Source organism: Mus caroli, chromosome 5 (genome assembly GCF_900094665.2).
Source record: "Mus caroli chromosome 5, CAROLI_EIJ_v1.1, whole genome shotgun sequence".
Taxonomy (NCBI): domain Eukaryota; kingdom Metazoa; phylum Chordata; class Mammalia; order Rodentia; family Muridae; genus Mus; species Mus caroli.
The window spans coordinates 142078069-142093341 of record NC_034574.1 but is presented as its reverse complement, the minus strand read 5'-3'; the positions used below and the strand labels follow the sequence as shown (position 1 = coordinate 142093341).

Below are 15273 nucleotides of genomic sequence, written 5' to 3'. Positions count from 1 at the left end.
ACTGGGTATGGCATTTAGAAAGCCCTAGGGGAGTGGGGAAGGAGGGGCTTTGCCTTAGTTGAGAAGGAGCAAGCCTTGGTCTAGGAGAGAAACCCGGTGTCTGTATTCTGCTTTGATGTCCTCTCGGGACTGCCGTAGTCTGTCCCTTCCTGTCTGAGGCTTGAGAAATTCTGAGACTCCGTCCATGCTAAATAATTGAGGGGGTCATGAAAGGCCTGGGATTTGATGCAGTACCGAGAACTTGGCAATGATGTAAGTGGGAAGGGACATTCACAGAAGGGCAAACACCTCAAAGGGGATAGTGCAGAAGATCTCAGGAAAGGAACAAGGCCAAGACAAATTCAAGTGTGACACCTGAAAGCTCTGTCAGGTGTCATTCCTGGATTTATCTGTGTACCTAGGTGATTGGAGCTGGACGATGCGAAGGTGTTAGAATGCAGCCTGCTGGAATCATTTGGAGGATGCATAAGGAAAACCTGTGCTGGTTGAAGCCTCTGATTCCCTTTCCTGGGATTTCAGGCTGACTTATGCCAAAAAATTGGACTGCTGTGTTTCTAAGAGGAGGAGGTGGGCAGCAGAAAGAGAACTGTCACTTTTCTGAAGTGCATGAGAGTGTATAACTGGAGAAAGCCACTCTTCCCCAGGGGCTTCTACTGCTGTGCTGTAGCCGGCTCCCCTTCTCCTGTGTTTACTTAGGACCTGCCTGTCAGGGCCAGCTGTCCTGGATGAACAGCCTTTCCTCTAGTGAGGCTGCGATGTAAGAATCCTCCCTAGATGGAAAGCCAGTGTTCCTCCCAGGGCAGGTACGTTAGTGTCAGCCACATCTGTTCCTCAGTTGGCAGTATGTAAGAGCCTTGCATAGTAAGTCCATCTGAATGAAGCAGCTAGTTGGTGTCCTGTATGCAGATTTTAAATGAGTAGCCTATAGTCGGGCCTAACGCAATGCAGAAGCAAAACTTGATTTCAGAGACATGTTTTATAAGCTTATAATATTTGAAACTTTAAATTTTACATTTTTATAGAAATTTGCAAGAATTTCCAAGCATAGTGGGTAGGAAAAGATAGTAAAGTACTTGTCAGAGGAGTCATAAGTGGAAAAGTCGGGCTGTTGGCATACACCTGCACCAGGCCAGTGAGACCCTACTTAAAAAAGGAGGCAGATGGCACCTGAGAAGTAACCAGGTTGTCCTCTGACCACCAGCCCCTCCCCTCCCCCAGCATACACAGTATCAATCTTCTAACAGAATTTTAATTTTGCCAAAGTTACGCAAACTTATTTCAAAATAACTATGCATTGTAAAGTACTTAAATGGAGAGTACTTTGTAGTAATGTTTAGTGACTTACTAGGCTGGTTATAGTATTACATCAATAATTTATGTTAACTAATTAGCACTTACTATGTGATGCATTAGAAACTATATTTTGTACTGCATATATTGATTCTAAACTGTACTTATAAAATCCCTGTTTTCTTTATTCTGGTGATAGAAAAATCTATATACGAAAGGAAATAAGCTAGCCATTGTTACCATCCATTCATCTTCAGAGCTTCATAGTTTCTTGTTTGTATAGTGATTGGGATTTTTTAAATCAATAATTAGTTGAACAACTCAGAAAATATAAAATACTGTTTGGAATGTGGTTTTGGAAATACACATTCCAAGTAAATGGAGAAATGTAAAATCTTCTAGAGCAGCGGTTCTCAACCATCCTAATGCTGTGATGACCGCCAACCATGAAATTATTTCATTACTACTTCACAACTGTAATTTTGCTGCTGTTATGAATTGAAATGTAAATAGCTGATATGCAAGATATCTGACATATGATTTCCCAAAGGGGTTATAACCCACAGGTTGGGAACCACTGGTCTAGAGGGTTTTGTTAGAGGCCTTTCTGATCTTTTATCTCCACTTAGGAGAACACAGGTATTTCTGGAATGACTGAATGATTTTCCGACAAGCAGGATTAGATATGCAATGTATGATTAGAATCTGTATCATGCAGAATGTTGATTGTCAGCCTGCTTAGTCATCACTCAGGTCCTTAGTCCACTGAAGGTGAGTGAGCTCATAGGCAGGAGCTCAGGTATTTTTGTGGAGGTTAAACGTTTTTTATAGTTGCTGTTAGTAAATAAAATGCACACATATTTACTGCTTCTTTTCAGTGGGGAACATAAACACTTTCTTGGCTTCTGCAGTTCTTCCTTGAGATTCTTTTCCAATTCTCTTCCACAGTGTAGTTTTGATATTTCATCTGCAGTGATGAAACTTAGAGGCTGGGTTAGGCCTCCCCAGTCAAGCATACAGGGACAGTGTGGTCATAGCCAGTGGAGTCAGGCAGAGCTGCCCACTGAGATTTAGGTACATGCGTGAGGTGGAATGCCAAGCATTCCAGGTAAAGGAGCAGGCTTTGAAGCAAAGTGGGACCTTGGTGGTTTCAAGGAACTGAGTGAAGATGCCAGTGCTTTGAACAGACAAAATGATTCTGGAAAATAAAAGGCAGGGACATGGGGACTGAGCACTGGGAAGCACACTTCCAGCCCACTCCCACAACTGTGTAGTGGGGTTGTGGTCTCTCTCTACGTTGCCAGTGGGCAAGGTAGAGTAGTTAAACAATGTGAAATTCTGGCTGTCTCAGTAAGGTGCACACTGTGGGCTTTTACTCTCCATTCTCTGTGCTCCTTGGTTTTTATTAAAACTCATTCAGCAGATATTTATTGAGCATTTCTAATTTTATATCCTGGATAGCCTTGCTTCCCACAGTCGCTTGTTTACATGTTTCATGTCTCCAAGACAGGGACTAGAGAGCTGGCCCAGTATTTAAGCACTTGTACCATTTGTGAAGAGGGCCTCAGTTGGGTCCCTACCTAGCACACATGTCATGTGCATCATGTGAGTCACAACTACCTGTAACTCCAGCTCCAGGATACCTGATGTCGCTGGGCTCCATGGGCTCCAAGACTAATCTGTACATACCACACAGACACTCAAGTGCATCTAGTTAAAAGTAGAATAAAATAATACGTTTTTAAATGATTATAAAATTCTACTATAATACTATGTTTTTCATAATGCATAGTATCTTTCAGATATTTGAGTGAATGGATAAATAAATGAGTTTAAGTTACTGGTTCTCATATTTTTGCACTATAAAATCAATCTTATATTCTCATTCTTTGTTTCTTTTATAGTACTATTAACAAAACTCAAAACCTTCCATTTATTAGCCTTCCATTCTAGAAAAAGGAAAGCCACATATCCATTTTCAATTTCCTGTGCTATCCTAGCACAAAGGACTGGTATGGGCTTGTATCTTTTTTTTTCTAAATTAAGTAGTTATTTTAATATAATATATATTTTAAAAATATTGTTATCTTCAAATGGAAATGAGAAAAATAGTCAAAATAGATCCATGTTAAATCCCGTGTACGTTTTTAAGAAGCTGGGTATTTTGTTTGGTAGGGGGTTTTTTTGTTTTTGTTTTTTTTTTTGGTGTTTTTTTTTTTTTTTTTTTTTTTTTTTTTTTTGAGACAAAGTGTTTCCCTTGTCACCCAGGCTGGCCCCCATGCTCCTGCCTCACACTCCCAATGGTAGGTAGAACTAGCTTTAGGCCCAACATCATGCCTAGCTGAAGAAGAACCTTTTTATTTTGAAATAGTTTAAAGTTCATATACACACTTAAGAAATTACAGAAATCTCAGGTTTCCCTAATTTTGGCATCTTACATAACAACAGCATCGAGACTGGAATTAGATGTTGGGAAGATCATGCTGTCCAGACCTGCTTATGTCACAGGGTCACACATAGATGTGTATTTAGTTCTATGACCGTGAACCAGTGGTCACAGTCATCTTGCCTTGCTTTGCCTTGCCTCAGCATGTAGTTCACCTGCCACCTCCTGGGAATTCTGGTACACTCTGCTCCATTCGTACCATGTCCCTCTTCCATGCGTGCACAAGGGGTATCATGGTTAAGCTTTAGAAAAGAGTGTTTACCTCACTGCTGTGTGGAGGACCCTGTGTGGGTTGTTTGTTTCTGACTAGATTCTTACTACAGTACAGGGACGATTAACTACTGGCTAGCTCGTGTGGCTAGGTTTTGTCTGAGTGATTGGAGTTCAATATTTTCCTCCATTGGTGTTAACCCCTTACGATTTGGCTGCATATGAGGCTCTATATTCATTTGAAAGCTAGGCCAAAGCTGCATAGTAGCTGTAGAAGTGGCTTTACTTTACAGAATGTCCACTCAGTGACAGCATGTAGTAACCATGGTATGTTGGGAACTCTGATGACTATGCATGCAGCCAAAGCACTGTCCAGAAGTCATCATTTCCTGCTGTGCTACCTGCTGCACAGGTCAGTGTAGTATCAGTAATTCTGGGGCATGGCTTCACACCTTGCCTTTGATGAACTTTCCAGTTTGCATCTCCATGAAGATTCTTAAAACCAGAGCTCAGATACTGACCAACCAACTGGCTAGACATCTACCATGTGCCAGGCACAGCAGGTGCTGCTTCAGGCAGTGAGTTACTTTATCAACTCAATGCATACATTTGCTGTTAGCATTTTTGTTGCTAACTTCCTCGAAGCAGCCTCCATCAGTCCTAACAACTTTAACAGGAAGAGCTATAAACTCCTGGCCTTAGAGCGGACACGTGTTCTCCTCCATACAGAGGATTTAGAAGATTGAAAACCCATCCTTATAGGCTGGAGCCATCTTCAGACTCTACAGTTTTTAGGTGTTTTCTGGAGTGAGGCAGGATAGATACTAAGGATATAATGAAGACGTAGAGAGGTAGGGGCTGTGTCAAACAAAATGCGTGTCCACCCATTTAAACATTAAAAGTAACCCTTTTAAGATGGCACTAAACATACATAAAGGGCAGATGTTTCCAGTGTTCTGAACAGATATAGACCACTGATTGTTTTAACTGTGAAAAAAGTATACTACCAACTTATTGGTTAACCATGGTGAAAGTGTTAAAAAACGAAGTGCTGAGAACTCAGAGGAGGAGCCTAGTGACATTTGTAGAGTAGGGTATGCATGTGGGTATTGTAAGAAGAAATAAAAGAAATAGGCTTTTTTTTTTACTCAGAAGGTTTAATTTATACTCAATGGAGAATCTTCAGAGGACACCAGGAATATCTTGTAACCTGGTGTTAAAATGTTACATATCTATATCCATATGCATAGCTCTTTCTTCAAAAAAATCTTAAATTGCTGTTTGAGTTCCCAGCAAAATTAAGAGGAAAGCACAGATTTCCAATATGTGTCCCCTTTTGCATTTTAACACCCTCTCCACAGTGTGTGTCTGTGGCTGGTGACAGCTTTTCACTTTTCCAGTTCTGAAGAGGAATGTCTTCTTAGGAACAGCTTTGCAGTGTTGTGGGAAGGAGTGCTGGGGTTGAGCTAGCAGTTTGCATAGCACTGCTTGGACCCTTACTCGGATGGTCAAGGCCAGAGTATTTCATATTTTGAGGCAGTACTTACATTTGGCTTGTTGACAATCCACAACCTGAAATGCACTGAGAAAGGTTTAGGTTTGGGAAGAGGATACTCAACAAGAACTTCCTGACAATACTGTGACCTATCTCTCTTCCTATAGCAAGTAAGCTTTTTTTTTTTCCTTTTTAAATGTAATCTCATTTTATAAAGCAGCACTGAATTCTTACTGAATACATTAAAAGCTTTTCACCTGCAATATAGTGTTCCCTTTTCTCCTCTGTTGAGTTATGCATGCAGTTAGAGTACAAGTTCTAATTCAGAGCCCAAGTCTGTTGTGTCTGATAAGAATTCAATTAATTGTGGATTGTTGGTGATCATTCTCAAGGGTAGATATTTTACAGTTTTCAGCATACTTTCAACATGGACATAGAACCAAAAGGAGTGTTGCTATGGCTATTATAAAGAGAAAACATTATAGTATTGTGGTAGTATAGATGTGCTTATTATAGACTCTGGTGTCTAAAGGTTTTTTGGTTGCTTTAATTTTTAAAAAATTTCTCGTATTAGTAAATCATATTAGTAAATTAGAAAAGAGGGTAACCTGGGTCTTGTCACAGTTCACCCAGATACAGTAACATTCTCTGGTCCTATATGAAAAACTAGGTTAGATTATCCAGTGTTGTCAACCTGGGACCAGACCCAAGTTTTGTTTTCATTTTTGGTTTTTGGTTTTTCTGGTTTTTTGCAACAGGATTTCTCTGTGTAGCCCTGGCTGTCCTGGAACTCACTTTGTAGACCAGGCTGGCCTCCAACTCAGAAATCCACCTGCCTCTGCCTCCCAAGTGCTGGGATTAAAGGCGAGCGCCACCACTGCCCAGCCAGACCTGTGTTTTTTAGTAAGGTCTTTAAAAAGAGAGAGAGTATGTGAGTGGGGGAAAAGGAGAAGGGGGGAGGAATGAATAAATGAATATGAATGCACCAAGTACCTTAGAGTCCAGAAAAACCCATCCAAGCTCCTGCCCCTGGAAATAGAGTTAGAGGCAATTTTGAGTCCCCCAGCATAGGTACTAGGATTTAAACTAGGTCCTCTGCAAGAACCATTGTTATGTGCTCTTAACTGCTGAGCCATCTCTTCAGCCCCACTAAAGTCTTTAAAATGGAGACCTGAAGATATAGAAAAACATACCTATATCTGTCTTATAGGGAAATGAGTAGATACCGTGAATTTAATAATAGCAATAAAAAGTTAATTATGAATATGAAATTTTTAAGGTGAATGTTTCAGAATATATATTTAGTTAGAATATATATTGACTTGCAATACAAAATCTGGGGGGTGCAGAACAAGATTGTTGGATTCTTCTTGCATGCTTTACTGTTTAGCAACAGGATCCACAAGGCTGACATTTCTTACTGAATTTTGAATTAAAGCATATTCTATAATAGTAGCCATAATCTGCAGTTTAGTTGCTGACATTGTTTTACATTCAAAAGCATAGTGACTGGTTCTCTCTTTCTCTCTGTCTTTTTCTCTGTGTTGGGGGTGGGGGGGTGGTACATGTGTGTATGTCTACATGCACCTGTGTGCATACCAAGGCCAGAGGTCGGTGTCAAGTGTCTTCCTCTGTCCTTATTAATTTGAGACAGCCTCTCACTGAGCTCTGACTCAGTTAGGTTAGGCTGGCTGGCCAGCAGCCCAGGCTCTGAACCCAGGCCCTCATGCTTCGGCAGAAGCACTTGTATCAGCAAGCTGTCTCCCCAGCCCTGTGACTTGGATGTTCTACTCACAAGTTATCTGCAGCTCGTGCTCATTGTAGATAGCAGGAAATAAAGTTGTATACCAATTCCCATTATTAAAAAATTACTCTGAAGGAGTTTAGCTAAGTACTGAGACATGAAAGTAGAAGGGGTGGGACTATTGGAGAGGAAGGGGACCAGCTGGAGTTTCAGGGAGAGGCAGTGGGCGGGGCGTTTCAGCTGGAGGCTGAACAAGAAAACAATAGAAACACTTACTCTGCCTGATGACTTAGACAACAGTTAAAACTTTAACTGAAAACAACAAATGGCACTGGCCGCAGCTCAGAGTGTGGCGTAAGTGGAGTCTGTGCAGTCACACTGTTTTCAGGCTAAGACTTATTCAGAGTGTCCATGTCTACTTGCAGATTAATTTGCGCCTCATCTTGGTGAGTGGGAAGACAAAAGAGTTCCTCTTCTCCCCAAACGACTCTGCCTCTGACATCGCAAAGCACGTGTATGACAACTGGCCCATGGGTGAGTGCCGGCTGCTTGACTCTTTGTCCCTGACTTGTTTCACACATTTTGAGAAAGTACAGAGGGCATGAGACCTGTGCTTGACTCGGGCTTGCTGTGTCACTGCCTAGATTTTGCCTTTCTCACCACAGAGCAGCGAAGGAGCAGGAGATCCAGAGACCATGTTTGCCTTAGTGCAGGTAGAGTGTACTCAGTGCACATCCACTTCCATGTCAATGAACCATTTGTATCAAAACCCAGAAGGAAAGAGCCAACCTTCTCAGAGGCAGCAGGCCCTGTGGGCTCCTCTATGCATAGCCACTTGGAAATGAAGCTTGAGACAGACTTGACCTGCAATTAGTTCTTACTGCATGCATTCTGCGAAGAAGGGCCAGAAAGAGTGAAGCCTTCATGAGTTGTGTTTTTGCTGCACCACTGTGAGCTCTCTGGGGGAGTGTATGCAGTAGCTCCTCCCTTCTCTGCTGCCTCCCGATCTAGTGAGATTCTTGAGGAGTCCTGAGTTTTCTCTTTGAGCTTCCAGAGTGTGCCCCTAACAGTCTCCATGGCATGTGCCACTGGGTAACACTGCTGTAGCCCATCTCGTTTAACTTTTCCCAATGCAGAGGGTTGAACCCAGGGCCTTGTGCATGCCAGGAAAGCTCTCCATCATGAAGCTGTGTCCTTAGCTCCAGTTTTTTATTTTTTTGACAATGTCTTGCTAAATTACTTGGGCTGCTCTCAAATCAGGCAAATCAAATTAGGAGAATTCCTCTCTCGACCTGAGATTATAAGCATGTGCCACCATGCCAGATCTATATAATATGTTTAGCAAAAGCAATTTGAACTTTTTTTCTCTTTTTCCTGAGACAGAGACAGGGCTTTCTCTGTATAGCCCTGACTGTCCTGGAACTCACTCTGTAGACCGGGCTGGCCTGGAACTCAGAAATCCACCTGCCTCTGCCTCCCAAGTGCTAGGATTAAAGGCATGCGCCACCACTGCCCTGCGCAATTTGAACTTTTAAAGTTACTTTATTTCCTTAAAACAATCCAAGTAATGATAAATGGGAGAGGCGCCAGTGGTACATACTCCAGGTGAAGAGGCTCCCGCCAGTTCTGGAAATTGATCACATCAGCTAGATGCTACTCGCTTTGAAAAGTCCTCCTTTAAGTCCCTCTTTCCTGAGTTTGCCAGATCTACTCAGCATATACTAGGGTGCATAAAAGGGCTCCTTTTATACAAACTACCTAAATTAATATTCTAGGTCTAAACCACTATTATATCTTGCACTAAAAGCCAGTAAATGTATTTGTTGGATCTTGTAAAAAAAAAAAAATAGTAAATTCTGGAGCAGTAGAAGAAAAGTCTTTGGGTGCCCTGCCCTGAGGAAGGAGCAGGCTGGCAGGTGGACACCTTGGCTGTCTGGTCTGCTAATCACATCAGTGACACCAGAGTCCTCCTAAGCCGTGTTCTGTACATGTCCCTCTGGGGCCTAGAGAGGAGAAGGGCAGATCTCATGAGGCCATGAAAGATAATGGAAAGGTATGGCTTCACTATGCTTTATCAGGCCTTAAATCTCCCTTAGAGTCCTAACCTCTCTTCTATATGGATTAAAGTTACTGTCACTTGTGTTTATAGCAAAGGAATGTTTGGCCAGAATATTCTATAAATTATATAAATGATGGTTTTAAGGGTAGTGCATGCAAAGTAATTTTTGCTGAAGCAGAGTAGCTCGCCTGATCTTTATCTAGGAGAGAGTACAGTCAGACTTCCTGGGAAGGGACAGGCCTGGGGAGTTCCTCTCTCACTTGAGTTCCTGAGACCGGATGTATCAGGTGCGTGCACATACATTGTTTTGAACACTGAACGAAACAGAACCAACCAAGGACAGGCTTTCTTCTCTTCTCTTCCATCACTCAGTCTTCTGGACTACTTTGTCCGTCGTCTCCTACTGAGAGTAGAAGCTACTAGAATGGTGAGCAGGAAGTCTTCAGATCACACTGAACCCAGAGCTTCAGTTGTTGCAGCAAGAAGCTGATGGGAGCTGCCAAGGAAAGCGCCCTCTGTCCAAACAGCAGTCTCTGTTCTCAGACGGGGCTTCTGCAGGAGCTGCTGTGCTGCCCATACTCCAGCTAGTAGCCGTGTGCCTCAGCTGCCGTGAAATGTTTGCCAGTTGGCCTCAGAAAAACAGCATGGCAATGTAGCCCAGGCACCTAAGGAAGTCTCTGAGGAACTTGTTGCTACCCTTGAGCACACATTTGAACAGTGCAAGCACTGGAACATTATAATGTCCATTAATTACTGATAATGGAAATTGATTTTCAAATAATAGATTCCCTTTACCAAGGCTAGACTTCTGGGCTCGGTGTTTTCCTTAACTTCAGCCTGCAGCTTGGCACTCTCTGATCTCTTGAGGGACAAACAGTCTTCTGCAGCTCTTTGTTGCTACTTGAGGAAGGTGGAAGGAGCCAGGGCTGCAGTGCTTGGGTGGGGACTCTGGGCCACACCCTTCCTGGTGGCCTCTACAGAGTGTACAGAAGTGCTGCTGTGTGGGCCTGAGCCTAACCAGTTCTCCTTTCTTTCAGACTGGGAAGAAGAGCAGGTCAGCAGCCCAAACATTCTGCGACTCATTTATCAAGGCAGATTTCTACATGGAAATGTCACCCTAGGAGGTAATTAATGCCCTTTGCCAGCATTACTCCTCTGTTTATTTTAAATGACAGTGGTTTCTAAAAAAAAAGGTGACTTGAGACCCTGAGGTCCCCAGCTCTGGGTGTGCTTCTCCCTGGAGACGGCTCCACCTGCCAGGTTACAGACGGGTTCCCTGCGCTGCTGGGTGGTATGGTAGATGTGCTACTTTTACATCAAAATCCATCCCACAGACTTGGCACATTCATGACTGCAGGTTTTCATTTGTAAAAAGAGGGCTTTTTCAGTGGACTCGGTAAATGCTTATTGTGTGGGGACCAAGTAAATACTGCTGTGGACACGCCATCTTGCTTCAGTCTGATCATCTAACGGTGAGGTCTACAGTCTCTTCTTCCCTGGGTAGGTCGGTTACTGTGTAGTCACTGAGCAGCTCATATGTCAGCACCAGTAAACTTGAGTAGGCGGGGTTGAATGTGACCAGATCCCCCTTCAGGTTGCTCTGGGCATGCATGGGACAAGAGTCCACTGTGGAAAGACTTGTGGGTTAGAGCTGGTGACCTCGGTGACCCAGCAGTGTGGTCCTAGTGGGCTACTGCAGAACCTGGGCTCACATGGAGCTGGTTTGTTTCAGTGTTACGTTTGCTCTGAAAACTGCTGTAGTTTGTAGAAATACAAGAAATAATTGCCAATTAAAGGTAGAATTTGTTTGTAGTTTTGCCTAATTAGACCAACCCTCTGTCACTGTGAGGAGAGTTGACTGTTAGCCCCTGGCTGGTTTGTGCATATATTAATCATGGGGCCATTTTTTTTAATGGTTCAAACAAGATCTTGAATTAAAATTAATAAAGGAAAGAAGAAACCAAGCTAATAAATGTTGGCTGGATTTCCTCTCTTGACTCTGAGAGTGAGTCTGCTGCCCCTTGGAACACCAGGCTGTTGAACAATTCCGACCAGCCCCTCGGTTTCAGTGTTAGGTTAAAGGTCACAGAATTTTTGTTAAAATCAAGATGCTTCATTCTCATTAAAATTTTAGAACAATCAGTAAAATGACTCATCTTTAGACAATTGTGTAGCTGTCAGTCTCTTTTGGAAGTAAATTAAAGGACTTCCAGCTCTCATGACTCAGACAGGTAGTGTGGGGGACAGTGGCCCTTGCTTGGCCAGTGCTGCTAGATGCTAGGTTAGGCTACCTGCTAGCATTCCGCTGTCTTCCTTCTGGACTGCAGGTTTCCTTTTTGGTTAGGAGTGTTACAGAGGCAGCATACAGCAATGGCAGCTGCCTTCCAGTATGTGCGTGGTGGCTATGGAAGAGCTATGGGCTCGCTCAGTAGCCTGTCAAGTAGATTTACGGCCTGCAGCTACAAATAAAGGCAGACAGTGTTTTGTTGTTGTTTTGTTTTGTTTGTTTGTTTTTAATAGAATGAAAGTATTTGACAACAATATTTTAATATTTCTATTTTATTACTATGAGGAACAAGGCACAGGTATGGAGGACAGAGGGCAGCTTTGTAGTCAGTTCTTCTCCAGCTTTCCCTGGGGTTCAGGATCAAACTCAGGCACCAGGCTTCTTCCTGAGGTGGCCTTCGCCTGCTGAGTCATCTCACCAGCCCAGAAAAGAAAGGGCCAGCGTGGAAACATGATGTCCTGTGGAAGGCCATGTTGAAGCACTGGCAGAGGGGAAGGTAGTAAGGTACAGGCTGTGGACGGCCTTCAGCCACTGGGCAGACACAGTAGGCAGCCTGGCTCTAGCCATCCTTTGCTCCTCTCCCCACCCACCTTAATACCTGGTCTCACTGTGGGTTGTGCCACTTGGCTTAACATCATTGAACTCCAACAATCCTCCTGCCTCAGCCTCTTGAGTAGTCAGGACTGCAGGCCCGTTTATTCCACCTGCCATTATTGTTCGGTCAGTTTCAGGTTTAAAATTTTGGTCATTAGGTCTCTTTGGACATTCCTGGGTCCCCCTTTTTGACACACAACCTTGTTAATCTCATGGAATTTCATTCTGCTAAAGGAGGCCCAGGGAGTGCTCCAGGTGTGGTTCAGAGAGAGTGCGGCTTCGCCTGGGGCACACCCCTTCACTCTCAGAGCCCATGGTTACTTTTGTATGGCTAGAAGTGCATCCCGAGTCCTACACTTGCTGTGCACTTCGCCTCTGAGTTACCAGGCCAGCTCCCACTTGATACTCATCTAAAATGCAGGGTTCTGCACAGCTCATCTCCCACCAGGGTGACTTCTGAGCTCAAACCCAGGTGGTTGTTATGTGGACAGGAAAAGTTGAAATCCTATCTTCTGGATGCTGCCCAATGTGTAGAAAAGTCTTCTGTGAAGGAAGGAATCCCAGTCTCTGGCTTCTCCTCCACCTTCTGCTGCCCCCGTGCACTGAGTTGGTGCAGACGAGACATGCCAGCCTCACCTGCTAGATGGCAGCATCTGGTGCTGCCCGGCACTCAGTGTACCTGTGGCGCCACTGACAACCAGCATTCTGTAGGTTGCATAGAGCATGGCCTGAAAAGCTGGGCAGCGGAGCAGGTTTGGGGCCGGTGCGGTCATACCAGAGGTAACACTGCTTTCTCTCAGACAAGACAGATTTATAAGTGCAGCCAATGGCAGAGCCAGAGAGTCACTTGTAACTGTACCCTTCCCTCTGGTGAGGGAGTGTCTCCCCATGGAGGAACCACGGTCAGAACCCATTCAGAAGCACTTCAGCCCTGGCTAGTGATCTTACGGAATGATGTGTCTATAACAGATTGTCTCTTCTTTTTACATAGCATTAAAACTTCCTTTTGGCAAAACAACAGTGATGCATTTGGTGGCCAGAGAGACCCTGCCAGAGCCCAACTCACAAGGTAAGGCCCCTGGAGGACACCTCACTTGAGCCATCGAGATAGGCACTCATGCCTGCTTCCACTTGGACATTTGGATGAACAGGGAATTTCATAGTTTATGAATTGTGCCTGGAGAGCAAGTAATCAGACCGTTTTTGGAAAATGCCAAAAATTAAATGATCCCTTAAAACAAGCTTTGAGCAAAACTCAGGCAGTTTGACTATGCCTGCCTTTTGCCCAGACATGGCTTGGCTAACCCAGGCTGGCCCTGTTTCCCCAGGTCAGAGAAATCGGGAGAAAACTGGTGAGAGCAACTGCTGTGTGATCCTGTAGCGTCGCCCCCACAGGTGTGGCAGTTTGTTGGCACTGCGGGGACAGAGGAGACTCAGCAGCTTCCAACACCTGTAGGACAGTCGCCAGCACATCCGTGGGACTGAATCACTCATGAACTCTGTCATCTCCTCTCACAAAGTAAAAAGAACCAAGAACACTTTCAGTGTGGTCCTTTATTCCTTATATCTGTGTGTGTGTTGAGCAGTCTGAAGTGCACAGTGGTCCCCAGGGGACGCAGCAAGTCTCTCTGCCAACACTGGTGGCCCTGCTGCCGCAGAGACTCCTCCCTCCGCAGAAGTCTGAAGGCAAGTGCTGCAAGTACAATTTGCACTAAAACTAATTATTATTTTCCTCATCACATAATCTGCACATGTCTGTGGCGCCCAGTTCTCCTGTGTGCAGTCCACCCTGGAGGACACCCATCATCGGTGGAGTTAATCCCAGGCTGGTCAGCCAGGGGGAACAGGAAGGAATCTTACATGCTGGGTGACTTCTACCAAAGTCGGCCACAGTGGCTGTCCTCGCAGGATATCAAACTGGGCAAGACTGTTGTCACTGCAGCAAGTGAGAAGCCATGCCTGCTGCTCCCAGCGCTCTGTAGAGGGTGCCCCTGCTGCCTGCCCACACCGAGGGGCGGCAGGATGACCCAAGCCTTAATGTGGAGGGGCCGTCACTGTGCAGAACTGGTGGGAAGCCTGAGTGGCAGGTATCAGAAGATCGGAAGCCTACGCCACTGTCACTCTTCGAACCGTGCCGGGTCGCACTCATTCACTAGAGCAGAGGGATCTTTTATTAAAGTCTCCAGATGCTAATTTTGTTACTTTCTGTAGTTTGCATTCGGAATCAGTGCTTGCAATTGTATTAAAATCACAAGCTGAGTTTTAAGGCATACATGATCAATAGCACCACTCTTATTTTTACCAATAATTTAAAGATTGATATGCTATAAATAAACAATTTGCACAGCACTAAAGCATGAGCTAATTTCATCTAAACCTGTAAAAAAAAAAAAAAAAGATTTTATATTTTTTTTCACTGGGAAGAAATCTTCCTGGATGAAATTACAAATATGTGTAGATTATATTTAATAAAAAAGACATAATAAAATATCTAACTGTAGAACACAAATATAGATTGGCGTGTAGCATTATAGACCAGTATTCCATATCAATAACTTTATCCAGCCTTCTGAAAGATGAAGTTGCAGACTCCATTGTGTTCTGTATTTAACGAGGGCTCTTGGCCCTCTGCAGCATCAAATGTAAATGGTCTCTAAGGTCATCTTTGTTTAAATGCAATCAGGTTACTTTATTCATTGTTAATGCTTTGAGGAAGAGGCTTTATATGCAGTAGATCTACGAAAATATTGTTCATACTGATCAGAATTAAATTTGTATAGAGCAGAGTTTTAAAATGAATGTAAATAGCACTAAACCTTTTCTTTCTGCAGCCTGTCCTTAATAGATTTCTTCTGTAAACTAAATAAAAAAAAAAAAAACTGTAGTGCATTTTGTTGGTGATTTAAAGGTCTGTAATTGTTTAAGCATTGTCTCATCTATTTTGCAGTTAATTTTCTACTCTTCTGAGGCTTTTAAAATTCATTCACTTACCACTCTGTTGCTACTTTCGAGTGCCCCAGTGTCTTTACCAATTAACTGGTTAATGAGTGAGGCCCATCAGCCGGGGTTATGATTCTGTTATCCCTAAAAGATGCAGGAGATATTAATAGAGCAGTTAGCCATAATGACTATATTCTTTGGGAAATCA

General features: G+C 43.6%; 1 protein-coding gene across 1 annotated transcript in view; it reads left to right on the top strand.

Moving 5' to 3' along the window:
• Nucleotides 1-15009, top strand: part of Ubl3 (ubiquitin like 3) — a 49034-nt gene extending 34025 nt beyond the window's left edge. The window contains exons 3-6 of the mRNA XM_021163513.2: nucleotides 7611-7719; nucleotides 10282-10368; nucleotides 13117-13194; nucleotides 13454-15009. Coding sequence (XP_021019172.1) covers nucleotides 7611-7719; nucleotides 10282-10368; nucleotides 13117-13194; nucleotides 13454-13506 — 327 coding nt within the window. The 3' untranslated portion in view covers nucleotides 13507-15009. The remainder of the gene's footprint in view (nucleotides 1-7610; nucleotides 7720-10281; nucleotides 10369-13116; nucleotides 13195-13453) is intronic.
• Nucleotides 15010-15273: the final 264 nt, after the last annotated feature.